Source organism: Lonchura striata, chromosome 1, assembly GCF_050655825.1.
Source record: "Lonchura striata isolate lonStrDom1 chromosome 1, ASM5065582v1, whole genome shotgun sequence".
NCBI lineage: Eukaryota > Metazoa > Chordata > Aves > Passeriformes > Estrildidae > Lonchura > Lonchura striata.
In genome coordinates, this window is record NC_140703.1 from 80,967,191 (window position 1) to 80,994,934 (window position 27,744).

At 36.0% G+C, this 27,744-nt stretch overlaps 1 protein-coding gene across 2 annotated transcripts in view; it reads left to right on the plus strand.

Annotated features, from left to right (window-relative positions):
- ITGBL1 (integrin subunit beta like 1) overlaps nt 1-27,744 on the plus strand; it is a 123,370-nt gene that overhangs the window by 37,989 nt on the left and 57,637 nt on the right. For both annotated transcript variants that reach the window (XM_077781506.2, XM_085557013.1), the window contains 5 exons: nt 15,992-16,138; nt 17,996-18,118; nt 20,208-20,348; nt 23,068-23,208; nt 27,431-27,577. In XM_077781506.2, coding sequence (XP_077637632.1) covers nt 15,992-16,138; nt 17,996-18,118; nt 20,208-20,348; nt 23,068-23,208; nt 27,431-27,577 — 699 coding nt within the window. The remainder of the gene's footprint in view (nt 1-15,991; nt 16,139-17,995; nt 18,119-20,207; nt 20,349-23,067; nt 23,209-27,430; nt 27,578-27,744) is intronic.

Below are 27,744 nucleotides of genomic sequence, written 5' to 3' on the forward strand. Positions count from 1 at the left end.
TCTGTGCATGTAAGAGATTTGTTATCAAAAGGCACCTATCATGCTTTGTTAGAACAGCCTTCCTTTCTTGCTGCTGTGATTGAGCTTTTGAAGATCCTCTGATGGTTTCATTAGATGAGAGGACACCTCTGTCATGAGCAAGAGTGATTAAACTAGAGATTGAAACCAGACATGATAAAATCAATGTGAATTTTCCCATTGCCTTCATCAGGCTAGTCTCTTCTGTATCCTTCTCTGCTTATAGTATAGTACTCATTCTGTATGCTCTCTTCCATTCCTTCCTGGCTACCTATTCTTTAAGAAGGAAATGCATAGTGCAAAGAGTAGGGACAAGCCCACTGAATTCTGTGTTCTGAGTGTAAAGACAGTGACTGGCTTACCTTGAATACCATGGAGAAATTAGCTAAACTCACTTGTTTTACATGTCTTCCAGTATGATGGAGAAATTAGCTAAACTCACTTGTTTGACATGTCTTCCAGTATGTTTTATTCCATATCCATAAAACCTGGGTAATTTTTTTTGCCACAGTTTCTGGGCATGTGAATATAAATGTCCACACAAGTACCTAATTATTGATTGTGATATGCTAAGATAATATGGTAATAGGACTATATAAATATCTGAAATGAAAAGAATTCAGGATTTCACCTGAAATTACTTCAGAAATTTGAGCTTCAAACTTTGTAAGGAATGGAAAATGTCATTCAACTGTTTGGATTTTTTTTTTTAATTCATTACTTATTAGCACTACATTTAAATGTGCATTGAGGAGAATAACAACATAAAGAGACTGAGAAGCTCAATTATACCACCTACACCTGGAAATAATCTTTTTACACTAAGAATCTGGAACAATGTTTTAAAAGCAAATAAAACAATCTGTTCACCTTCTATCCATTATGTTCTTTTAATTGAGAAGATTTCCCTGATTTATTTTGAACCAAGACATAAAAATAGAGTTAATTTCAGTTTGCCATGAATTGCAGTCTCTGGTATTTTAAAAATATATAATACTGTGCTGATTACTTTTTATCTAAAAGGATGGTAATCTGTGCACACTATCACAGTTGGAGCTCTATTCCCACCTGCCAGCTATTTTCTCACCATTTCTCTGGGCAAGGAGGTTTTATTGTGTTGCTTTTAAAGTAATTTGATGCAAAGAGTAAGTAATATAATAGCTCCTACTCTGCAAAAGCCTTTTCCTAAGTTTTCTGACCTTTTACAGAAAGGTCTGAGCTCATTCACCTACCCAATTATGGTGACATACCCAAAGTACTTAAGTTAGTAACCTCTCTGTCTTACTAATATGCCTAAATTGTTTTTCAGACTGTGCTGTGCAGAACTGTGAGGTGCTATGAACCATATATAAAGTTTTCAAAAAGGCAACTGAAGAAATCAGTTCTAATATATATTTCAAAAAATATGAGTTTTCTGAAAATGATCATGTTATCTGGGAAATGTCTAAGGGTCTAAAAAGCAAGAATGTTATATCCTAGTGAAGACTTTTCCCCAAGTGTAAGCTCTAAATCAAACCAAGTTGCTTGTTGGGGCCACTGGCTGTAGTGCTTTAATAATTGTCTCAAAATAAATTATCTATTTTTATGCAATTATATTACTTTAAGTAACTTATTTATATAAATCTATTAGGCAGTGTCATGGTTTGACACTGGCACAATGCCAGTGTCCCCATGAAAATGCAATCTCTCAATTGAATGCTGTGAAATGCGTTAGAGAACAGAGCAAAAGCAGGCTTAAGCTTAATAACAAGGGAAAAAACTTTATTAAGCTACTACTACTATACTACTATAAAAGGAAAAAAAAAGGGAAAAAAATAACCACACAGAATTCAAAATGAAAACCTTCCAAAGCATTCCTCCTCCCACCACCCAACTCCAACAAACCACAGTGAGACACAACCTGGTCCCTAATCAGGTTTCCACCCTCTAGACAATCAATACTCAGTCCATCAAGGGAGAGAGGAGTCCCTTCCATGCCACAGACCCCACAAGAAACACAGCTCCACATCCTGTGCTTCCATGTCACACATGGCACTGCCCGGAGAAAAAGTTTGCCATGGCGACCCTTCTCCTTTCCATACACAGTGCTCTCACCACCAATGCATGGATGGACAGACTGCTTTTAGGATTTTTCCTTCAAAGGATGCCCTGCCAAGAGGGGGAAAAAATAACAGTTCAGTTTTTCGTTTTTGGGACCAAGAACAGAGATCTTCTTCTCTTCCCCTTCTTTGAGGATGGGAGGCACCACCACAAACCCCCTAACCTTTCTCTGTTCACTCAACTTCTGTCTTTTCCCAGCTGAAGCAGGTCTCTTTGGCTCACTGGCATCCTCCTAAAATACAGTCTCTCTTGGAGGAGGAGATCGGTTCAGTCTGTGTCTACCAAGAAAAAGTCCAGCCAAAAGCCACTCCATCAGCTCCTCCCACCTAGAATTTCTCCTTCCAACATCCAGGGTCCAAGCTGTATCTCTTCCTTTCTTTCAAACCGAGGAGAAGAAAAATTTCACAAAGCTTTCATTTTCTCAGGAAGGGTTAAAAGTCTGGACTCCCAGGGATGGCTCTTTGCCCAGGCTCCAGCTCCCATGGTGGCTGGGCACCTTGCGGCCCCCGCTCGCTCTTCTCCTTCCCCTTGGTGACCTGCTGACAAAACTGCTGATGTCTCTTTCTCTTTTGAGAGAGAGAGACTCTGGGGGGGGGGGGGGAATGGAGACATCCCAAATTTCTCCACCCTTCCATCTGCAGGGGGCCATCCCAGTTCCAGTCCCTCCACCATTGGGCCAACCTCCAAAGGCCACATGGCTTTTCCCCTCTCCCACCCCGCTCGTCGCCGGGCAGGGGAGAGGCTGCACTGCGCGCTGACCGGAACCAAAGAGAGCGAGTTCTCCTGGAATTCTGCTGTTAACCCCTCTGTGTTCTCAGAGGTGTGCCCACCTTCAATTGGTCAATATCCAAATTGACCTCTTCATTCCAAGAAAAATTATTTTTCCGTGTCAAACCATGACAGAAAGTGTCCAAAGAAGGGCCTGGAGGGAAACCAATGTGAGGAGTAGCTGAGGTAATTTGGTTTCTTCATCCTGGAGAAGAGGAGACTGAGGGGAGACCTCACTGCAGTTACAACTTCCTCATGATAGGAGAGGCAGGGCAGGTGCTGATCCTGTTAGTGACAAGAGACAGCACCTAAGGGGATGGTAAGAAGCTGTGTGAGGGGATATGAGAAAAATATCTTCACCCAGATGTGGTTGGACAAGCTCCCAGGGAAGTGGTCACAGCACTAGCCTGACAGAGTTCAAGAAGAATTTGGACAATGCTCTCAGGCACATGGTGTGACTTTTGTGGTGCTCCTGTGCAGAGTCAGGAGCTGATGATCCTTGTCAGTCCTTTCCAACTCAGAATATTCTATCATTCTATGATTCTGTGACCCATCCAGACAAAAAGTAAACTTTTTTTCATCCTTGCTGCCTCCTTCTATCTGGTAGTCTTCCTATTTGTAAAGCAAGTGCAATGAATTATTAAAGAAACCTCTTTTGAATGCCTGATTTCTTTACCATTCCTCCTATTATTGCTGAGCTTTTCTTCTGATGGACTCAACTTGCTAGATGAGCAATATTTTCAGAAGTGAGGATGCTGCCAATCCAGACCTGACCTTTTCTTGAAGACACGCAATTGAAATATATTTTAGCCTCTGTTAGCTCAGGAATTAAATTTCCAAATACCTTAGACCATGTTTTGGAAAGTGAAGTCTATTTTGGTTTCACTGAGGAGCCAGTGCACAACTTGGTGAATTGGTAAGTCTGTACTTTGAAGAATGTGATAACAGGTGCTGCAGGAGTTTTGGCTGCAGAAAAACTGTCAACCTGAGGCATGTTCTAGGAAGCAAGATCCAGCTTTATTTTGCTGAACTTCAGATTCTTCTTAAAACTGATAAAGAAAACACCATAATCTCTGAACAGGGTAAAACTTCACAAATATTTATCTTTTCTAAAAGCATAGGGAAAGAATTTTAGTGTTGAGAGATGATTAGTATTCAAAAAGCAAGGGAAGACCTAGTACCTAGCTGTACAGGGGGGAGGAGAATAGCCAATACAAATACTGAGAAGCATTTATTTAACATTTGGCAGTAGATAAATGAGGGCACAACTTTACTCAGAATTGTATTTAGTTTTTGATCCATGATCTTCATTGAAATATTTAGGTATAACCCTTATATGTGTCAGACATTTTCAGAACTTTTGAAAATGAGATTTTGAGGCACCAATGTTTTTTCCTCTACTAATGATCTATTAAAACTATATGCAATACTCAGTTTCTTTTTAAATTTTAATACAAGCTTGAATACTCTGGTTTTTTACACCTCTTATTTTGTAATGAGTTTTCCCCCTATGCTAGCAAAAGTTTTGGAGACATTAGTGACTCAATTTCAGGATTACTAGGTGGTATTCAACTATTTAAATCTGTGACAAGCTGGTGTTTCCCATTTCTGTTTTCTGTGTTGTGTGTATCTGCATTGTTTTGAAGAGAAAGGGGCCACGTTTCCTGCCAGACACAATTCTAAAGAATGTGGTTAATTATATTTATGATCGTGAGCTATAGGAATGTTCAATCCCTAATTTTCTACATATGTAAAACCACCATTTTTAAACTGTTAAATCAAATTATCAATTTAAAATTAACTAGTTATATTTATCATGAAATTATGGATAAGTTATTTTGTAAAGCATATACAACTTTGATAACAACTATTACTATCTTTAACAGGTAACACTTAATATAATTATTTCAGATAAGAAGACATCATCTAGGAGATCCTGCCTTTGAAAATCAAAGTCTTTGGATCACCAGTCAGTCATTTCTTAATACAATTACTGAATAACAATAACTTTCATGATGGTGATAGATTTATTTGAAGTATAGTCATTGTAGGAGGCTTGTAGTTTTGTGAGGGTATGTCCCCTTCTCTGCCCTCCAGCTCACAATGCAAAGGAGATAGAGCATCAAGTTTTTAGCTTCTGACTCAGTGTTGGCTACCTGGTCATCAAACAGGCCTTGTTCAGTGCAGTGGCTTTAATAAGGTGTAGGTTCTCCTGTGTGCAGCTCAGGACTGTGCCAGACTTGTAATTTGGACACTTTGGCCACTATGTTTGCCATGCTGTAAATAGTATTTGACTCGCTTTTGTACTCTTTGGAGCTGTCTTACCCAGCTGGCTTGCTCCATGTAATATTTCTGTAACTGGCATGTTTAACATGGGCTTTGTTGACCAGCAGATTACCAAAAATGTTAGAATGTCTGGAATTTCAGTAGAGAATGCTAAAGAGAATTGTAACACACCTGTGCTAGAGTTTGTTGTTAATCCTAGTAATAAAGGCTCTCAGGTGCCATAAGGTGTTGTTTAAAATAGCTATTATTGGTGTCTTTAATTGGTGATAACACAAGAAGGGCAAAAAGGAACAGAACAGACCTTACACCTTACATCTCTTTACGTTGTGCAGCATCAGGAGGACTTCTAATCAAGGCATGTCAGGCTGCCTGAATTCTGTCTGCACTGAGGTTCACCAGTGGTGGCCTTCACACCTCATATAGGATATTCTCAGAGGTAACCATTATGGATCACTTTGACTGCCAAACAAAAGGATGGAGTTGTACTGGCTTTTTTGCTTTTGTGAAGATAGATGATTTTCCTTACAGTAGTTGGTGTGTGGCTGTGGTTTGTATCTGTGCTGGAAACAGTGTTGACAGCTCAGGGATGTTTCAGCTGTTGCTGAGCAGAGCTTGCACAGTCAGGCTTTCTCTGCCTCCCACCCCACCAGGGAGCAGGCTGGGGCTGCACAAGGAGCTGGGAATAGGACACAGTCAGGACAGCAGATTCCAGCTGACCACAGAGATGTCCTGTATGGTGTCATGCTCAGCATATAAAGTTTGGGGAAGGAGGAGGGATGTTCAGAGTGATGGTGTTTCTCTTCCCAAATCACTGAAGCAGAGAAGCTTTCTGAAGATGCCTGAACACCTGTCTGCCAGTGGGAAGTGGTGAATTAATTCCTTATGTTGCCATGTTTGTGTGCACAGCTTTTACTTTACCTATTAAACAGTCTTTACCTCAACCCACAAGTTTTCTCACTTTTACCATTCCAGTTCTCTCCCCCATCCCACGATGAGTAGCTTCTCTAAAAGCTATCTCATGAAAAGGAATTGTTCATCCCTCAGGTATAATTTTGTTTGACATATGCAGTATCTGTGTAAAAGTCTACACTGGGACAGTAACATATGGGAAAGAAGTCTTCTAAAAAAGATAAAGAATACTTACTCTGCCTATTTAAAGATCTTCTTACTTAGAAGTTGATTATTTTAGATCCTCAAAAAAGAAAAAAAAAGAGAAACCATTTGGTTAAAAATGAGTAGGAAATCTTTCACAAAAAAATTGAATTATTAATGGAAACCTTGACTCTAGACTGTTTTGATGGATAAAACTAATTTATCTCTGTCTCCCTGAGATATTTATATCATCTGTCTAAACAGCATGAGTCACATTTAAAATGATATCAATTTGTGCCACCTCCAGGATAACAAACTGGAGCTGATTCAGCTGAGTGTTGCTTTCCTTCATTTTAATTATGCAAAATATCAAATTGATTTTATTAAAATTCAGTCAGTTCACTGTACAGGGAATTTGAATCTATAGCCAAGAGGGGAAAAAGAGATGTCACTGATCAGAAGTAAAATTTATGATTTCTTGTCTCTTGTTTTTAATTCTTGAGGTACATGTATGTACATATAGGCACAAACTTTTTAATCCTAAGTACACATGTGTAGTAATAAAACACATAGGATTTTTTTATAAATGCAACAGTGGGTTTTATATACACTTCAAGTAAAAGATTCAAGCTATGTGAAAGACCATTTGGTCTCAAAACACTGTCCAGTACCTGAGTGCTAAAACTATGTATTACCCCCACCATGTATTGCAACTGGAAACAATGAAATTGGAGTAGAAATGTTTGGAAAACTTTTATCTCTTGCCCATTTTTTATTTTTTTTTCCTTAAACAATAATTAAAAAATTATTTTAGAATTTTCCATGAAATTAACCTCTGAAAACTTTTTTTGTCATCTGGAATTCTTTAATATTAAGAAGAATTATTACACATTATGCTTTTATCATATTTATTTGCTGAGAATGTTAGTTTTTAATACCTTGGAAGGCATTTAAGCAGAAGCAGGATGGAGACATAGAAAGGGTTACACAGTTGTATAACCTGACACAGAGCTGTGTGCAGAGAAATTTTAAATTTCACCTATATCTATTTCTTGCCGAGATAGATATTTGAGAGGGGAAAAAAATTCAAAAATTTATATGGAGTAATAGACCATGTAAAAGAGTAAAAATCTTTTCTTGCCTCTCAGAAATTATTGCTCTGAAATACAGGATTAGAGTAGCATATATAAAAACAATTCTATAACCAGTGTATGCAATAAAAATCTTTCATAAGCATTACTTTAATTTAACTTCTAATCTTATCAGTGGAATTGTAATTGTCAGTAGGTATAGTTTTAAATTCCAAGACTAAATAAAATCATTCATGATAGTGGAGAGTAGTCGTACTTTCCAGAGGACCTCATTTTTTTTAAATTTTGGTTTAGTTTTCTAATCTATTTTGGTTTCTAAAGATACTGATTTTAAAGTATTGTTTGATCTTATCCATAGATTGCTATTAATATATTTATCTATGTCCTGTATGATGCTGGTTTAAATTTTAAATGTTTCTTAAAATAACTCTTCTGCAAATGCTAATTTAGCATCTCTGAATTTAGCAATAGTGCTTTTAAATCAGCTTATTTGCACAACTTGTATTCAGAGATGACTGGAATATTTATAAACTTCTGAATTCACATTGACACAAGTCAATATGAAACAAAGATTTTATTGCTGTAAATAATACTTTAGATTATGTATAATAGAAATAGCCACTGTGTCATACCCTCACACCTATCTCTGGTAATTTTTATATATTTTAATGTAGGTTCTGGTTAATTTTTTCATTTTAGAACACTATTTGATATTTGTTTACTAAAAACATTGTTCTAAGCAATCCCTGCAACACATGGCACAAATGCAAGAGGAATTTTTTTTTTTTTTTGCTTTGCCATAGGAAGTATCTACAGTCATTTGTTTAGATTTAATCCATACCTCTGCTGGAGTTATGATTTAACAAAATTTATGATGTTTTCATTGTCAGAGTGCTTCCAGTAATACCTAGATTAGGATGGTTTGTTGTAGAAAATTTCTGCCTCTCCAGGACGGTGTAGATGAATTGAGACGAGATCTCTCAAGGCTGCTCTTGGGGAATGAGGTTTATTGGGGATGCAGAAAGGTCCTGCCTCGTGCTCCCAGACGCAGCACGTGGCGAGGCTTGGGAGAGGGGAGAGACAAAAGGATGCTCAAGGAGAGGGGAAGCTCCAAGAGAGGGGAGGGAGTTCCAAGAGAGGGAGGAAGTTCCTAGAGACCATGCAGCCCCTGGAAGCCCCCTTTTCAAGGAGCTTCAAGGTGGGCTGGAACAAGGCATGGCCAATGGGGTTACAGGTACTTGATGTTTTAGGGGAGGGACAGAGGTGCGGGGTGAGCCATACATCTTTGGGGGGTGAGATGGAACAGTCCACTTGACCCCAGGACACATCTGTAGGCAGGGGCGTTGTCCGGCTAGCTGGGAGAACTGTTCTCATCCTGGCTGTATTATTTATGGATAATCGTATTTATCTATCTTCTGCAACAGTTTGTCATCAGTTTTCATTTTAACTCTAAAAATCCATTTCAGATAAACTTAAATGCATGTGGGAAATCCAATCACTGCAGAGGCAAACTGTGCTGCAGACCTTGTGCACTCTTGTCAGCGTGACTCAGTTACTCAGGCTCCCCACAGCCCAGTGCTCAGTGGTTTTGTCTCTTACTGTGGGCTACTCCAAGGTCTGGACACCCTAAATAAATGTGGATATGTTTAATGGGAGAGCAGCCAAGTTCCAGTGAAGGGGGTTTTCTTTTAATTTTTAATAGCCTTTTGAGAAATAAATAAGATTAAATTTATTTTCATCCTTAAAGGTCTCTGGACCTACTGTGTTGCTTTTAAAATCTCTGATGAAATTCTTACCAGTACTGTGTTGTTGATAAAGGAGCTTCTGTGACAAAATTGGCTTGAAATGTTCTATTATCATCAGACTGCTTTCCCCTTGAAATTTCCCCCTGGATTTTTTTAGCATTGTTTCTAAATTCCAGCCAGTTCCCTTGGTCAACCCATAGTTTAACCTCATTCTGTCACCACAGGGAGAGTAACAAGTGGTTGTGATGTGAAGGATGATGCAGGATTCTTGTGAAAACCCCGTGTTGCTAAATCTCCTTTCAGCAGGGGCAGAATCCCTATAGATTCCTGCAAAGGTCAAGAAGACTTGGCTTTTGTTGGAGGCAATGCAACATAAACAACCAGACCCCAACCCTAGAAAGAGATTAATTAACATACTGAGACAGAGATAAAAGTAATAATACCACTTATTTTTTCCTCCCTGAAACTGCAACTCTAACAATTCTGAAAAAGGAGATTCAGAGAAACTCTTAATCTGAGTTCAAGTCACAGTTATTGAAAATCTCAAATACAGTTAAATAGAATAGTCCATTTTGCAAATCCTATCTTAGTGTAATCTGAAATGTTTTCACTAGCTTTTCATTGGTGTAGAGTAGTACAATCTATTTCACTAACTACTGGAAAGAAAGTTATCCATTGGGAAAGAAATATTAAAAACATCCTCACTGGGCTGGTCTAGGTTGAAAGAGTAGAACAATGTTTAATTTTTTTCCAAAATTTTCCACTCTTACAATTAAATTATTCTTCCTACCTAATATCCTAATTGGAATTTTGAATCCATAACAAAAAGTTCTTCATATTTTTTCACCCATTTAATGAATTAGTTTTTTCAGGTTTAAAAAGCACTTCAGAAATCATTCAGGAGTTGCTAAAAATGCATAGTAATGTACCAAATTTATTTATCATGCCAGCTGCTGATTTTCTTCTGATTACTAACTTCATGCTTGAGAGAGAAATCCTTATCTTAGCATAAACTTCTCACCTGCCTGTAGAAAATTGATTCCATTACAATTTTAAAATGGGAACTGCCCTCGGTTGTGTTCTTACGTAGAATATTTGGGCTTTTGCTATCAAAAACATGTGGCAGCAAGGACATCTGAGTGTATTTTAGTGTCTGGCCAAACAGCCTGGATCTTTGCACTCAAGTAAGATGCATCTTTTGATGTGAGGGTTACTTTGCTGTTACTAATGTGGCACAACAACATAAATAGGTATTATTCCAAAGCAAATATTTCCATTTGTGTTTACTCAATGAACCAAGAATTTATTTAAAAGCTTTGGCAGTTTAAAAATCACATAGCCATAGTTTCACAGTTCCTTTAGACAGGGAGGGCTCTTGCTGACAAAAATGTTGACTGTAATTTCAAAGGTAGCTTGTTGCCTCATTGGGCTATTTGTTTTTAAACTAGCTATGTCTAGTCACACATAACATCTGAAAGCTCTGAAGTACCAAGATGTTTATCCTTACAAAAATTTATATGACAAAGTCAATTATCAATATTTGCTTTATAAAGAAGAGTTTTTAAGCTCACCACTTGGACTTCTGGTGATTTTGTTTGTGTGGGAGAGGTTATCCAGAAAATTAAAGATACAGGAGTAAAACCTAGTCACCTTTTTTCCAATTCAAGATCTTAGTATCAAATTGTTTTTTCTTACTTTTTCTTTCTATTAAGAAGTCTACATTTTTGTACCCCACCACTGCTCTGTAGAAAAGATAGTCATGGCAGATAAACATGCATAAATTCACACATGCTCTCAGCAAGAGCATGGGAGGTGACAAAACCAAGCAGTTTGTTTTGACTGATTTCATTGCCTATGGAAAGTTTAAGCACAATAATGTAGCACATTTTAGTCACATGTAATAAAAAAAATTAAAGAAAACTGGTACAAAGGTGAATAGAATCTTTTCCAGTAAGATGCACAAAAAACCCCTATAACACTGATGAATGCTGCAATTTCTGCAAGCACATAAAATGAAAGCAATGTTCAAACTTAGTTTCTGGTCCATCCAGTAACTATTTAATATAGTTGTTTTTATAAGGTGATGCAGTTCAACCTGTAACTGAGCTGACATTGTGCTCCTTTTTTATTCAAAATATGTCAGAATATTTAAACCCTGATTTTGAGTATTGTATAGATGAGTGAAGAAAAAGAACATAAATGAATGATCTGTGTTTGCATGCAAAGGTATCTAACGATGCATCAAACTCCAAACTCCCAGCTTCCCAGCAGTTTAGTGAAAAAAGACAACCTCTGAGCTCTGTTCAGCCCACACAGGACCTGAGTCACTCTGCAGAAGTGCCTGTCTCTCATGATGGATTACACACAGAGCTCAGCAAAAGCAGGCTTCCAAACTGATGCCCTGAATACATGCAATGCAGATGTGGATTCAGAACTTTTTATCAGAGATTTTACCTTTGTATCTTTGCTCTTGGACCCATAGGCATGTAAATATATAGTAGAAAAGTATTTTTAGGAGGCACTTAGGTTGCGGTCAAGTGTCTAAGCAGAAAAGTATGTGATCAGAGCCAAATGCTTCTGTTTTAAATTACCGTCTTTCTGCTCAGATGTTTTAATTCCCAGCCACTTGTAAGTCTGCAAGTAGCTAAAATTCTGCAAATGTTTTCCCTGGATAACTTGACTCAGTCTTCCAATGTTTAGAGACTTAATGGTGGTTTTCAAGGATAAACTGGGCTCAGGACCATATCCCATATATTGTGTGAATAATTTCAAATGCAGATTTGTTGCCACTTCCTGTCCCTAGTGATATATCCTCAATGGGTACATCTCAGACACTTGTCAGCTAAAGGCTTAGTCACACCATGTTTTCAGAATTGATGTCAATACGCAGTCACATTCTTCCTCTTTCCAGCTGGGGAGGTATTAGACTATATTTCCTTGTCCCTAGTGTGTAATCTTGTGCTTGTATTTCCAGTTTCAATCCACTTTGACTACTTCAGTCCTTCAGGTTGTCAGTCCAGTTATTTTTGTATGACCTTTCATCTTCACCTCTCTTGTGAGGATTTACAGGTTTGTTATTGCCAAATGTTGTTTTTGTTATTTGAATTTCTTTATCAGAATCAGTAAAACAGAGTTAAACACAGAGAGTTCCAAAAACATAATTTGAAACATAGCCAGACATCATCTTCTATTCCAGTAATATGCCTTTTTGTCCCGATGTTGTTTCCTTCCTTTAAACTATGCTGTGATTCTTTTGCATTTCTAGAGCATTTTGTCCAGAATATTTTTCCTTTCACGGGCTGCATTATGTCCAATATATATGATCCTATCACATGGATTTCCTATGTTATTTTTCTTAAAATATTCATTATCTCAAAAAAGAGATACCAGGTTATTTTGGCATAATGATAGTTATTTTGGGGTAAATCTGTTATTCATTATATTCAATTTTCAGTACTTCAGTGTCTCTATCTATGCAATGTTTCATAGTTTATGTCAAATCCTGGCACAGCTTGAGATCACAGGTATTTGTTTTTATGTTGTCTAAATCATGTACACTCCTTTTGCTTAAAAGAAATAAAAGCTAGGTTTTATTTCAGACATTTGATTGCCTGATAGATTCATTAAAAGTCTTTGTTGCTGAACTGCCTTTTTATGTGCAAGTATTTTAAGTACTCTCAAATGGAGGCCAAAGGGTCTTGCCCTCTTGGTCTAGACACTTTCTTAAAAATAGTGTCATGTCTCTGTTTTCTTCTCATCTTAGATGAGTAATTTTCATTTCCAGAGAGCATGTCATTAGCCACACTGCATTTGCTACTGGTAGTCAACATCCCCATATTTTTTGTAGTTTTGTTTTGTACTGCCTAAAAATCGTCTTTAATCTTAACTGGTTTTTGCTGCTTGAAGCCACTCTTTTTTTTGCTTTCTTTTTATTTGGATGATGAAAGTACATTTTAGTGCTTGAAATTTTGCAGGATCTGACCCTGCCTAACATTTTCTGTTCTCACTTTCTTTATATATTTTGTGACATCTGACAGTTTTCCTAGCATATTAATTTTGTGTTCCACCCTAAAAGCTTCCTGCATAGTCCAGATATACTCTCTGAGGTGATTGCTCATCTAGTTAGAAATTGAGCCCTTTGTTATAAAATGTTTCTCCCAGTGTTTGAAGTTGCAAGTTTTTCATAGTCCTCAGACAGTCTTTTTCTTAAAGGAATTACTACATTTTCTTGAGTCTTCCTTATTTACTTGCTTTCCGGATTTTTTGTTGATTTTTTTTGAGTATGTTTTTTAGTGAACTTCTGATTTATTTGTGTTTAGCATTTATTTGTGTTAGTTATTTTTTAAAAAATGGAATGAGTGTATCATCACTTTGAGATGCAGCTTTCTTGACCAACTATTTAGTGAAGTTTTATTCTTCACTTTTCTTATGTTCTGTGTCACATTCTCAAATACCCGGGTCTACCGTTTATTGCTAAAATTTATTTTATGGGAAGATGCATTCTCACCTCATAGCTTTCATAGTGATAGTTACTCCTTATTTTCTATTTCCTAACATTATTTGCTTTCTAAATAATGCAGAAATTTATACACAACAAATAGGATCCTACAAAAACCTTTCTGAAAAAAATCTAAACCCAGCAGGAAAACTTAGGTGCTTTCCCTAATTTTCTTACAGTTTATCACATACTTGGTTTATACTTTATCACATCTTTTTTTTTGTCACGAGGAAGGCTATAGTGTTGGTACACCTGGGTGTGGGAGAAAAGCAAAAGGATTCCTGTTTCAAACTGACTTGCAGATCAATTGCATCATCCATGTGACAGAGAAGATGCAGGGAGATGCACAAGTTATTGCAGGCAGTTATGGCCTTCTGCATTTCAATATAGACCTTTCACCCAAATTTTTGGGCAGAATATTGCCATTGCTTTGCAATTAAAAATCCAAATGGCAAAATTAATATGTTTTAATTTTGGTGAAAATCATGTGTGCAATCTTACAAATTCATGAGTTAGATTCCTGATAGTTTTTCTGTTGCATGAAAATAATCTTCCATTACTTCTCAAAGCTTTATTAATTACATTATTTTTGTGTTTTCTTGTTAAAGGCGGGAGACTCCTCTGTATAACCTCTCTCTTGAAAACATTTTATTAATTTTCTTTCAACAATGTTGCTTTTTAAGTGAAATTATTTATTTCCTTCATGCATCATGTGTTAGATTAGTGCATTTCTGAGAGAGGTTAGTGCTGGTGGACCATTGCTAATAACTGATATGAAGTGACTTCTGCCTTACTCTGTCATTTAGATATGGGAGTGGGAAAATTAGTCCCACTTTTATTAGAGTATCTTTTCTTCACCAGCAGACATCACACTGTTAAATCACGAGAGTGCCTAACACAGAGAATGCAGTCATAGTGACAAGCAATCCTTCAAAGAAAGGAAAATGGTTATGTTTTTTCTTTACTTTTTTTTTCTAAGCTAACCTAGGATTTACCACCACTTTCTGAAATAGTTTTATGCTGTTGTCTGTCAGTGAAGCAGAATAGTCACTAGAGTAGGTTTTTTATTCTGTATTTTATATCCTTTTTTTTATTGTACTTTACCAATGAAGCAATTCAGCATTTTTTAAGATGGCAACTCATGTTTTAAAACAAGAACTAACATGGTTTCTTATGTTTTTGGTTTATGTTTTTTGTAGCTATTAAACTGTATCTTGCCTTAGGACTATGTTGAAAGGCAAGCAAAGTTTTCTTGAGCAACAAAAAAGACAACCTTTTCTAATTAAAATTGTAATTTACAATACTTATTTAAACTCCTTCTTGCTGGCAGTAGACTGGGCTTGTATTTTTCAGGCAGCTAATTCTAATCACAGGAACAGATGCATTTAAAATAGACTGCAATTAGATTCTGGTTTTAGGATACAGTGATAGGATGGGAATATTCTGTAATCAGATATATATTCAAAAGATATTTATTTTAAAATTTAATTCTCTGTTTAAAAGAGATGCATTTTTTTTTTCACATTTGCTACCTAAAATTGTAAAATGCTAAAGAATGAAGTACTAAAAATTCGCTCCTGGAAGTTAGTGTAAAAAAATGATACTTTGTATGCAACATAAATAGTGAAAATTGTCCAGGTGCTCATCCACCAGCCCTCCCCAAATCCTTTTGGGCAGGGTTGCTCTTGATCTGTTAATCCCCCAGCCTGTGTTGATACTGGGGGTTGCCCCAGCCTAGGAGCAGCACGTTGCATTTGGTCTTGTTAAACCTCATGAGATTCCAAGGGACCTTTCTGAGCCTGTCCATGTCCCTCTGGATGACATCACATCCTTCAGGTGTGTCAACTGCACCACTCAGCTGCAAATTTGCTGCGGATGCACTTGATCCTTTTGCCGTGTCATTAGGAAGACAATCAGTATAACACTGGCTGCAGTACCGGTCCCTGAGGGACTCCAGCTGTCAGTGGTGTGCTCCAGGACTCTGCAGTTGACCACTGGCCTCTTGATGTGACCCAACCAAGTCCTTACACACCTAACAGCTCACCCATCAAACCCATCTCTCCAGTTTAGAGAAGGATGTTGAGGGGGACAGTGTCAAATGCTCTACAGAAGTTCAGATAAATGACATCTGTAGCTCCTCCCTCGTCCACTGATGCAGTCACTCCATCATAGAAAGGCACAGGTTGGTCACGCAGGCCTTGTCCTTGGTGGAGCCATGTGTTGGCTGTCTCCCTGCTATTTTTAATTGCATATGAACTGTGTTAAGTTAATCTGTTAGTCATGTTCATTTAAAAATGTAATTGATGGAATCTATTTTAAAAGCTGGATAAGAAAATACCGCTTTCTGAATGAGAAAAGAAGGGTCTTGACACACTCTTTCCTTCTTTTGCTAGGCCATGGAAAGTGTGACTGTGGGAAGTGCAAATGTGATGAAGGCTGGTATGGTGAAGCTTGTCAGTATCCAACTACTTGCAATCTTACACGGAGGAAAAGCAATGAAATGTGCAAGAATTCTCAAGATATCATCTGTTCTGGTGCAGGTAAGATGTATTTTGTTGCTTTTGATACCTTAGTGCTCTCCCAGTGTTATCTTGAGAATCACTGTGATTTCTAAGTAGTAATTTTGTATAGTATGTTTCAAGAGACTGAGATGTAACTGTAGGCGTACTAAAATGTTTAATTTTTCTATAGGCTTATTTCTGTGTATATAATGTACACTGATTAGGAACACCTACTTTAGTGCTCTGATTTATCTACAGCTGTTTTGCGTTGATGAAACTGCAACTGTGTCATTTATTTTCCTCATCAGAATGTTGTTGTAATGCTACTAACACAGAAAATGATGTGATTTCTATCAAGTGTTTGTGTTTACAGAATGCAGAAATGACACTTTAAAATATTTTTATAAGCATTTATGGACATTTATAAGCTGTGCAACTTCTTGAGACACTTTTGAATTGTACCTGTGATTATTAAAATCAGTTGTAGAAGATGCGTTGAATCATTTAAAGGAGCATTTCCATCTTCACTGTTCTGATTTGGTAATGCTCTCTTCTCTAATTGTTTAGTTTTATGACATCCTAACTTAAATAGGTCTTTTCCTAAAAAAAAAAAAAAATTCAGAGGTAAACCAAATGGCCTTTTAGAAAACCTCATTGAATAATGGTACCATTTTAAAGGGCATTTTCTACCAATTAAGTTTTGAGACCAGAAATTGCCTTCTGGTTTTTCTATTACGTTGACCTCCAAATGGAAAAATGTTTCAAGAATGCCACTTCTGCTTACTATTTCTTTAATTTCTGTTGGAATCCACACAAGTAAATTTCTCACAAATTAATTGCTGACATGAGCAAAGAATCCCAAGGATTTGTGGGACTTGTTGGAGAGAAGGTAGTACAGGGTAAGAAACCAGTTTAACATAAAACTATTAGCACTCAGCATACTGAGTAAATAATATACTCAATTTCTAACAATAGATGTATGAAACTTGCTATTGAGAGAGCCATGAGCGGTAGCTAAATGAGACTCTGACTTTCAAAAATAAGTATAGTTCATTCTACTTAGTCAAAGTTCTTAAAAAAGAGCCCGTTTCTTTCCTTGGTTAGAAGTGGCCCCAGTCTTCCCAGGAGACCACTGACCACAAGGCCCCAGTAATATAATATTGCACAAAGTTCCCACCCTTTCAATTTTATTAAAGGTTGGGACAAGGTTTTTTTTATATCAGTGGCATAGTAATACTTTTGTTTCTAATGTCATTTTAATGCAGTTGTGATTTTCTTTTTTTTTTTTTTGATTGTGGAACTCATTCATACAATTATTTAAGATCTCAGGTTGGATAGACCCTCTGAGGGAAAAGAGGGGATTTTTCTTTCTCAGGGAGCAATAAAAGAATTTCTTCCTATTCAGGAGGGCAGGTCATGGAAGGAGGGAGCCACTGAGCTGAGGGGCAGCTCCCCTCAAAACACCAAGGAGCAAATGTGTGACATGATGAGCAGACATCTGGTTACAAATCCTTTTGCATCCTTTACTGCATTGCCTGAGTGCTCTGGCTTTTCATTATGTCAGAAAGTTTTTTTGGTTTTTTTTTTTGTTTGTTTTTTGTTTTGTTTTTTTGGGGGTTTTTTTTGTGTGTGTGGTTTATTCTGTGAAAAAAAAAAAAAACCAAAAAAAACCCAGTTTTACACTTCCAAGGCACTTGAATGCTCTATCTCTGTACAGCTAAGATTAGGCTTTTTGTTGATATGGATAATTTCTGTGTCTGTCTTTATTTGTGTGGATGATCTTCAGATTACAGCCTTCTCAGAAATAAAATATGAAAATATGTACCATCTCTGACACACTAATGAAATCTTTCTATAATCTGCAATCATTGGGTAATGTTTCTTAAATGTTTACAGGCACATGTCAGTGTGGCAGGTGCCAATGTGCTAACTCAGAAGAAAATGGACTGGTATATGGCAAATTTTGTGAATGTGATGACAGAGAATGCATTGATGATGAAACAGGAGAGATTTGTACAGGTATGTAAGTTAATGCCTGCAAGAAGAGTGAAGATGATTAATATAGATTCTTATTTAATTGCACGGTTCTACAAAATATCTTTACTGAATATATGACTTAAAATAAAAGTAACTCTATTTGCAAGACTTCACGCTGCAAATTCTAAGTGCAAATTTCAGATGCAAAAATGAGCTAACCAAAAGGTTAAAGAATGAATAAATCCTGTGACATTCTCCTCTTTTGGGAAGAACTGCAAAGAGGATTGTACAAGATAATTCACTAAGGTAATTCATAGCTTAGTGTGTCTGTCTTCAATAGACTATATGAGGAATGTGAATGCTTTGTGGCACATATGAGAGAGAGCAGAATTGATATCATATGAAAAAAACCCTAGGAAATAGATTATTAGAAATTTTGTCAAGGAAGCAAAAATTAAAAATACCAGGAATAAATGTAGGATGATAAAAGCAGGAAGATACAAAGAGAAAGGAATGAATAATGAATTTAATCTGTGATAGGAAAGGCAGGAAAATAAGATGGAATGAATTCTGCTGATGGATAGAAAAGAACCAAAATTCAAACTGTTCTTTCATGTCATTATAAGGCAGGAATGTGGCAATTAAATATTGTGCAATACACACCATTTATGGTATTATAAATACTGTTGCCTATGTTGAGAAGGAGGCTTGTCCTTGAGCTGGAAGGTACTACAAACATTGTTCAAGCTACACATATGCAAATTGTGTCCATATGCCGACAAGAGTGTTCCAGTCTTGTTTTTTTTTTACTTCAGTTGAAACTTTATCAGTCAACTAACCATCACTTTTTTTTTTTTGAGGTTGCATACACTTTGGAGTCAAGTTGCAGCTCTTTTTTGAGAGTATAATATCTTCTAGCTAAAATTAAATTCTGGTCCTGATATTTTTCTTAAACTAAAGCTTTTTTACTCTAAGGGAGTGATTTTTTTTCTTCTGCCAAGAGCAAGAGGCAAATTTTATCATTTAAATGATATTTATCTGAGAAATATCAAAGTGTGAGAGAAGAATGAGGTATTGATATTTTAATCTGTGAAAATTGCCTCTAGATTAAATCATTATACTCCTTTAGTATTTTCCCTCCTCTTTTTTGCTACTGTTCATGATCAACCTTTTCAAAATAATTATTTTTGATTCTCTATGTTGTATTATTTAATTAAATTACTTGGTTTTTCACATTTAACCAAATGTAATGAAAATTCCATATATAGATGCAAAAAACAGGAAAAATTGTATTCAATAATTTGCAGTCTTGATAATTAAGACTATAAATTGACCAGATTGTGATAGAGATAGCCAGGTCTACTAAGCTCAAAGGAAGAAAGTACAAGATCCTGATTTCATCCTACTATTAAACAGTTAACTTTTGGCTCTAGGATTAGTAAAAATTGCAACTATTTAATTTAAAAGCTTTTTTCTTTGAAGCACATGGCACATGTGCCTTAGCAGATGAAAATATTCTGGATCTGGTTTCACCCCGATGATGCAACCATCTTTTTTTGGGATATGTATATTTTGTTAAATGAACATCTGAAAGAATAATTTTGAAAAGAAGTCTCCTTGATGAACTGGTTTAGCCATGTTTGAAAATCTTCTTGACAGAGGGGAAGAAGAAGGGAAGCCATATACAACATAGTTGGTGTGTAATAAATCAAGATGTGTTTACTTCAGGTAGCTGAGGAGTCAAGAACACACAAGGTGTTCTTAGACATGCCAAGTATGTGTCCTACCTTGATGTGTAAAGCTATGCTTAAATTTTAACTATTACAGTCTTCAAGAATTACCCATAAAGTAAAAAAAAAAAAAAGTTTACAGGTATAAAAATTATGTTGTCTATTAGTGTTTCTTGATTAGACTTAATCTATGATTAAAGGAAAATCCCCCTCTAAAATAGAGGGGAAAAGTATAGTTCTGATGTCCTTTGATTTTATGTATTCATACATGATCTATAAATTGTTTCTATTCTGAATCTAGCAGTAAAACTTTTTAAAGGAAAATATTAAAACAGTTACATTGTTAATGCCTTTTAAAAACTTGCTTCTTTCTCACTGTACAAAATTTGTTTTGGCTTAAGGCCACGGAAAGTGTTACTGTGGAAACTGTTACTGTGAGGCTGGTTGGCATGGAGATAAATGTGAATTCCAGTGTGACATCACCCCCTGGGAGATCAAGAAAAGATGCACATCTCCAGATGGCAAAATCTGCAGCAACAGAGGTGTGTCATTTGCATGGACCTTCTACACGTGTTTATAGTTGGCTTTTATTTCACTCTATGCATTCTCTACAGTAGGACATAGACTGTCTTTGCCAAGTTTCTACTTGTTCTCACCTATTTCAGCTCTGGAAATACACTTGCAACTGGGCAGATACCTGTGTTTAGGTATAAACTTACACAAATCCACATCCACTTCTTGATTAAGCAAATTCAATTTGTTCCCATTCTTTATTTTTGTAGTAAACTGAGAAGGATAATTTGTTATTTCGTACATATTTGTTTTGCTAAGAGGCTTAGTTTGCAAAATAAAATATTACCAGATTTTTGACTTTGAATGGACTGGTGCTGTAAGGTCACAGAACTATATGTCAATTCACACAATGGCATTGGGAAAATGAAAACATGAAGCATTTAATTTCTACTACAACCAAAAAAACACCTGTGAAGTATGCAGTAACAATGCTGTGGAATGTATAGAGATGGAAAAGTAGACTTCACACAGTTTCCCTAACTACATAAGGTTTTATCTGCACACAGTTTTGGAATTTGAATTTTACCTTATACTTGTGTCTAATTTTGCCTTTTTGGGAAAAAAAAACAACCATAAAACCCCACAAAATAAGGTTGCCTTTCACTAGCTGCTGTGAACAAGTAGGTAAAAAAAAAAAAAAAAATAGTGTTTTTTTGGCAATAGACCAGAATAATTACAGTAATACATAAGCAAGAGTCACATAGATACCTCTCCTAAAAACATCTCTACTGAAAAAACATGCTTGCTGTATTGTGAACATCTAGTCGTCAAGAGAGCATTTAGAAAACTCTCTTCTCATAACTAGGCTGAAATTGAAAGTTTGGCTCAAAAGCAGAGATCATGTAGGCTCATTTAGTCGTGGGACTTCAGCATAAAATTTTTGTGTAGTTCTAGAAATAATAGATATCAAAGTATCTTCATATCAGATGCTTTCTTTGTGCTGAGAAAGTAATTTCTTGGCAAAGAATTTCTTGTCAAAGCAAGCTTTTAATCAAATTTGAAATTTTAATGTGCGATTATTTCTTTAAACTGGCATTGCAATAGGAGAAATTGTGTGAATAGCATTGCTGATAGTCTGAGTAGCTGCAACCTCCAATACAAAGGTACATTTGTGTGATACTTCCATGCCTTTAGCTTTTAATGTATTTGTGATTTTATCTTCATAAGAATTTCATAGGCTTCTGATATGGTGAAGTTACTTTCCAACAAAGTATTTCTGCTCCATTTGGTCGTACTTACCCAATTTTCTGTACTTATACATCTTGTGATATAAGTACGGTTCATCTTGTCAGTCTTGAGCCTTCTAAAAATCAAATATCAAGGCAAACCTTGATGCTCACCCTCCTTCAGCTAAGATGGATAAATTGTTCTAATCTTTTCCCCTGGGCTATCTAGTCAACCAGTTTAGAACACATGTGAAAATTTAGATTTTTAAACTTTGGTGGGTTTATGTTCTGCATTCTGACATCCAGGACAGCTGATCTAAATTAACTCTGAAGTTGTTTCTGGGAGGATTAATCACTCTCCAGAGGCATTTCCTGGTTCTGTTTGTTTGTTGTTTTGTTGGTGGAATGGTTTTTTTCTTCTTCAGTAATGTCACTGAATTGTGAAACTATTAAAAATTAGGCACAAATTTCTTGAGGGCTGTCTCAGGATTTTTAACAGACTAGAGGGCAGAAGCTTTTTGTGTTCATATCATGCATGCTGGGTTGTGTAGACCCGCTCCTTTTATTAGAGAATGTGCCTATATCTATGTGTACTGTTTAGGCATCCTGTCCTGGTGTGTCAAATATTATATTATATTGTTTAGAATAACCTAAATAAGATGGCAAAGGTGTTAGCAGAGTAGCAGAAGGTGAAGCCACTCTACAAGAAATGAGCTCTGTGCTTCTACGAGCCTTTAGCATCTCAAAAAAGTAGTGAGTGTGCTCCCTGAAGCATATTTGAATTTCTGAATAGGGAAATATCTTTTTTTCTTTGGTTAGGGGTTTTTGTTCAGATTTTCCTTAATAAGTAGGGTGCATATTCTCTGCATATTAGTAAAATATGCACATTTGTTTTCTGTTATTCACATTTCTTCTTATTGTAAACAATGGGTGTGGTCCTGAATATTGACTTGGGAAAGTGGAGAAGTATCCTTTCATGTAGATCTGTGCTGCTGTTCTTAGGTACAGAATGACCTCCTAGACTTTTTCAGCTGTGTTAGGTTTGGATTCTCTTGTAGTTTAAATGTTTATGCTTTAACAACCATTAATTATCACCTGTGCCCAAGCCCAAGTCATTTAAACAGAATTGATTTTTATTGTCATTACTGACAGGGCAAATTACTGTTGATGTCAAAGATGTACAACTGTTCTGTGAGCTACATTTTTGTTGACTCCTAGCAAGGCTCAACAGCAAAAATAAACATGAGGAAGCCAATTAGTTTGTTTAAATTATTGCTACTAAATAATTAAGAAAGTTTCAAATCATAGAAGATGAGCACACACTCAAGATTATCCCTTGCAAAATTGCATTATCACTTTGAAATTGCATTTCTGTGAGAGCTGAAAATTCACAAGTGTAAATTCCTGTAATCAAAGTTACTCTAAATTACAAAGTTAAACTTCCATCTCTGTGTTTTTTTCTATTTTTTGGTGCTTTTTTAATTGTCTTTTTTTTTTTTTTTTTTTTTTTTTACATTTCTAGGCACATGTGTATGTGGGGAATGTACATGCCATGATGTGGACCCAACTGGTGACTGGGGAGATATTCATGGAGATACTTGTGAATGTGATGAAAGAAACTGCAAAGCAGTGTATGACAGATATTCTGATGACTTCTGTTCAGGTAAGATTTGTGTATAAAGGGGTCTTAGGTGTAGTTTTATAAAAAACCTCCAATTGGTCTGATCTTCCTCTTCCCTAGTGCTCCAATTCTCATTTTCCTATCTTAAAACATGCCAAGCTTGGGTGGCAGGAGGAGGCCTTTTAAGTTAAAAACATATTTCTATACTTTTTTTTTCCATACCACGTAACAAAATCCTGTTAAGTATTAGATTCTTTTAGGTGCCCATCTCCCTTCTAATATCCTTGTGTTCAGTGTAACCTAACATGAATTGGATAATGATTGAAAATTAAAAATATACATATATACTTTCTTGGGAAAATTTGATTTTGAAAGTTTTTTAGATCAGCTTATGTTTGTTATTTCATTTTTATATGACAGGGAGATGATAATCAAGAAGAAGAAATTCAAGGAAGAGTAAATAAATGAGTCAATGAAAAACAGTCTCCTGAGAATAAAAATTGACATAAGAACAAGTAGAACATCAATACTTGAAAAATATGAATATGTGGCTCAGCTGCACTTCTGTAGCTGTACCCTCAACTGTACATCTTAGACACATCCATCTTCTTTTTTCTTCTACTTGGACTTGAGAGCATTATACCCAAAATAGTTGACATCCACCAATCCATCAGTCCATGGCTTTGCAGCTTAGATGTTCCATGTACCAGCTAACAAAAGCTGAGATTCTGAGAGAGACCTTGCATGCAATTTTGTGTGGATGCTAATAAAGATGCCAATACTAGGCAGGAGAGAAGGACTTTGTTCAATACAGCATGCAATTAGTACACACAGGAATCCTCCTAAAGCAAATTAATGTGATTTCAAAGGGATTTTACAGATTGGAGGATGTCAGCTTCAATGCATCCTGTAGAAATCTGATCTGGCCTAATTGATAACAGGAAGAATGTAGTCACATCAAGGTGACTAATGATGATGTGGTATATTTTCCTCCTATTCCTAGAGTGAGGTATGTCCCATAGAAAGATCATTGGAGTTGTCTGTAACAGAGAAAGAAAGCTGAAACCAGCATGATAAAGAAAATTTTCAGTCTTTTCTTTGCCTGTTTAAAAAGTGAAAAGTTTCTAAACACTTGTGGATTTTTTGTGTGTTTTTTTTTTTGTTTGTTTGTTTTGTTTTGTTTTTAATAATTTTAGAGGAATTGCTAGCTAATAAAATGGGAAAAGAAGCTTTTCCAAAAACTTAAGTGACTTAATTTGCTAGTTACTGTTCAACCACTTGCAGATATTATATATTTATTTAATGGTTTATTTAATGAGTAAACTAGAATGATGTAGAGCTGTGTGCAGTCACGAAGTCCTGAGAGCAGCAGGAAGATTGACTTTGTTGTCAGTTTTTGAATGTACCACCGTGTTACTATCAGGGTTTTTAGCACTTTGGGACTAATCAAAACATCAGCATCTCCTAAAGAATGTAAAGCTACAAATCAACAAGGTAAATGCATTCTGTAGTTAACAGTGAACACAAGAGTTTAAAACTGAATTAAATTAAAGCATACCTTTGGCATCTACAACTAATGCTGTACAAGAAAAAGTCATGCTTGAATTCCCCCTTTCCCGGACATTACTGCCTTTGCAGCTGCTGCTGCCCAGGTTGGTAATGGTTGTAAGAAAGCAGAGGATAAGAATGTACAGACAGTTACAAAGGAGCTTGGGGGAAGATATTGCCATTTGGCATTGGATTAAGGACTGGTATATTGTTCTCTATTACTCAGACATAACTGTAAATGAGGAAAACTTAGATATAAAAGGAGGGACTTTTATGTCTTTGCTTAATGTGACTAAAACTCAAGTTGAAGTATAGTTTTATTTTTCCATCTACTCATCAAAAATTTTAGTACTAATTATTTTTATCCATTCCCTTTCCATTATGTTTTAGAAAAGTCTAATTTAGTCTTAGCTGGCTATCCAAATATACATTCCTAAAATAGATTGTGCAAAAAAATCTATTTGCACATGAAGCAATGTGAACAATGTCTTCTAGTCCTGCTGTTTAGTCTTGTTTCAGAATGAGAAAAGATGCATAAGTTTTAATTTTGGTTTATTGTGGTAGGCAGAATATGCAATTAACAGAGAAATTGTAGTGGGACAGGTTTTTTAATTGCTTGTATGAAATAAATTTACTTGCTGCACAAAGTGTACATGCATTAGGTGTATCTGCAAAATATCCTCGTTGTTTCTCACAATTATTTGTAAATTGATTTGGGATGAATCCAAGAGTAATTAGTTAGATTAGGGAAAATAATCCATCTCTTAAAACCTTCATCAAACAGAGATGATACAAAATTTTATTTTCTTGTTCTGTCTACCTAATAGGTAGAGACAGGAAACCACTTTGTCCTGAGTCGCATGGAGAAATTATAGGAAATCCTGTTTTCATATAAAGAGTTTTACTGTGACTGAATGAAATTTTATGTTTATTTAATAAAATGCAAATGACAAGAATTGACAGTTCTGATGTGAGGATTTAACATCCACAAGGGCAGCTCCCTCCAGAAGCTTCATACGGCTCGAGGTGACTGTTATTTCACAGTACATCATATTGACAACTGGATGCCTTCTTTTAACACCTGAAGTGCCATTCAGAATATTCCTGAATTATTGTCTTCCAGAAGTCTTCTTGACATTAAAGTGATTATCTTCATTTAAAGAGATAATAGCTTTCAGGACTTGATACAGAAAGAAAACATGCTTCCATTAAGAAAATGTGTATGTTCACACATTTCATTAGCTCCTTTGCTGTGGCTTTAGCAAAGAAACTATTGTATGAAAGTACCTAATCCTCCTGTAAGTATCTGTCTGGGTCAGGGATCATAAATCCAATTCGCAACCTGTCAGCAGGTATACATGAAAGCAAAGGAAAGAATCATGACATCAGATAATGGTTTTTGTTGGAAATAACCTTAAAAATCACCTGGTTCCAACCACTGCCATGGGCAGAGACACCTTCCAGTAGACTGGGTTGCTCAAATCCCCATCCAGGCTTCCCTTGAATATTTCTAGGGGTGGACATCCACAGCTTCTCTAAGGCAACTTGTTCCAGAGCCTCACCATCCCCAGTAAAGAATTCCTACCTATCCAATCGAAACTCATCCGCTAAACAAGAGGAAGCCTGTATGCTTTTCACGGAAAACAAATAACTAATGTAAAGAAAAAGTTATTTTGTGAAATTAATAAGACTTATATTCTGGGAAGTAATCTGATGACACCTAGAATGATTGTTTGCTCCCATTTTCTCATTGTGAACTAATAAATAAATATGTTTTATAAATTGGTACTAAAGGGCAAGTATGCTTAAAAAGAGATATAAAATCTCTTACTATGGTTTTCAGTAAGAACACGGATAGAAATGTGGACATGGGAGCATGCTTTGGTCCTGGGCCCAATGAATGATGACTGTGTGAAAATTGTGAGAGGTCTAAACTGCTGTCTGAGCTCATGAAAATAGATATTTTATTTTGTGGCAAGGAACGTTGTTTTGCTGATTCTCAGGCTTTTCTCAGGTACATTTTGCGTTGTCAGAATCTCAATGCTTTTTACAGAGAGCATAAAGAAAGAGAAGGACAAATGTATTTTTTCCTGGTTTTTCTTGAGAAAAGCTCAAGAAAACTTGCATATGTTTGCATTTATATAGAGGATAAAGATATATAGATACCAAAAACCACATCCAACTGTCCTATTGGAATGAGACTTGATCATGTCCAATATTTCACTGTTTTAGTATTTGTATATCACTGTTTAGTAGAAGGTACTTGTTTGAGGCTTGGAATTGATGTGACAATGCTTGTCTCTAGTGGATCATGTTGATTGCAAGTAGATAAAAAATAGTATTGGTATATTTCTTAGAGAATATGCTGTAACCATGGTAGAAAAAGAACATAAAAATAAATGAAATATTGCCTTATGACATTGCACTTTTCCAAACAGTAGTAAAATGTGTATTTTTAATCTCTGTTCCAACCTTTTGCATTTGATCATGTGTGAAGTGGCTAAACATTCCTTAAGGAAAAAACAGAAAAGGGAATATGGCTTAAATTGAATGGTTTTTCAGAAACAAAAGTAGATATAGTGGATTGGTTGTATTTTTTTGCCAGTATCATTACTGGCAATGAATGAAGCCCCAACTTTGGTAAAGTTCATCCAATTAAGAGTTTTTTATACCTCATCAGAATGGAGGTTAATCTTTAATTGTATTCATTATAAAGGTCATGGACAATGTAATTGTGGAAGATGTGACTGTAAAGAAGGATGGACTGGGAAAAAGTGTGAACATCCACATTCATGTCCAATGTCAGTTGAAGAAAGCACTAAGAAATGCCAAGGAAATTCTGATTTACCTTGCTCTGGAAGAGGTAAGCATATTTCTGGAAGAATTTTCATGTCCTTTAAAGGTACTTCCATTAAAACAATTCTTATAGGTGTCCAGCATCACAAGTACTGAAAAATGTGTTCCTTCTTGGCTTACCATGCATGAATCACACCTGTACAACTTGTGAGTTAGGAGGGAAGAGAATACAAA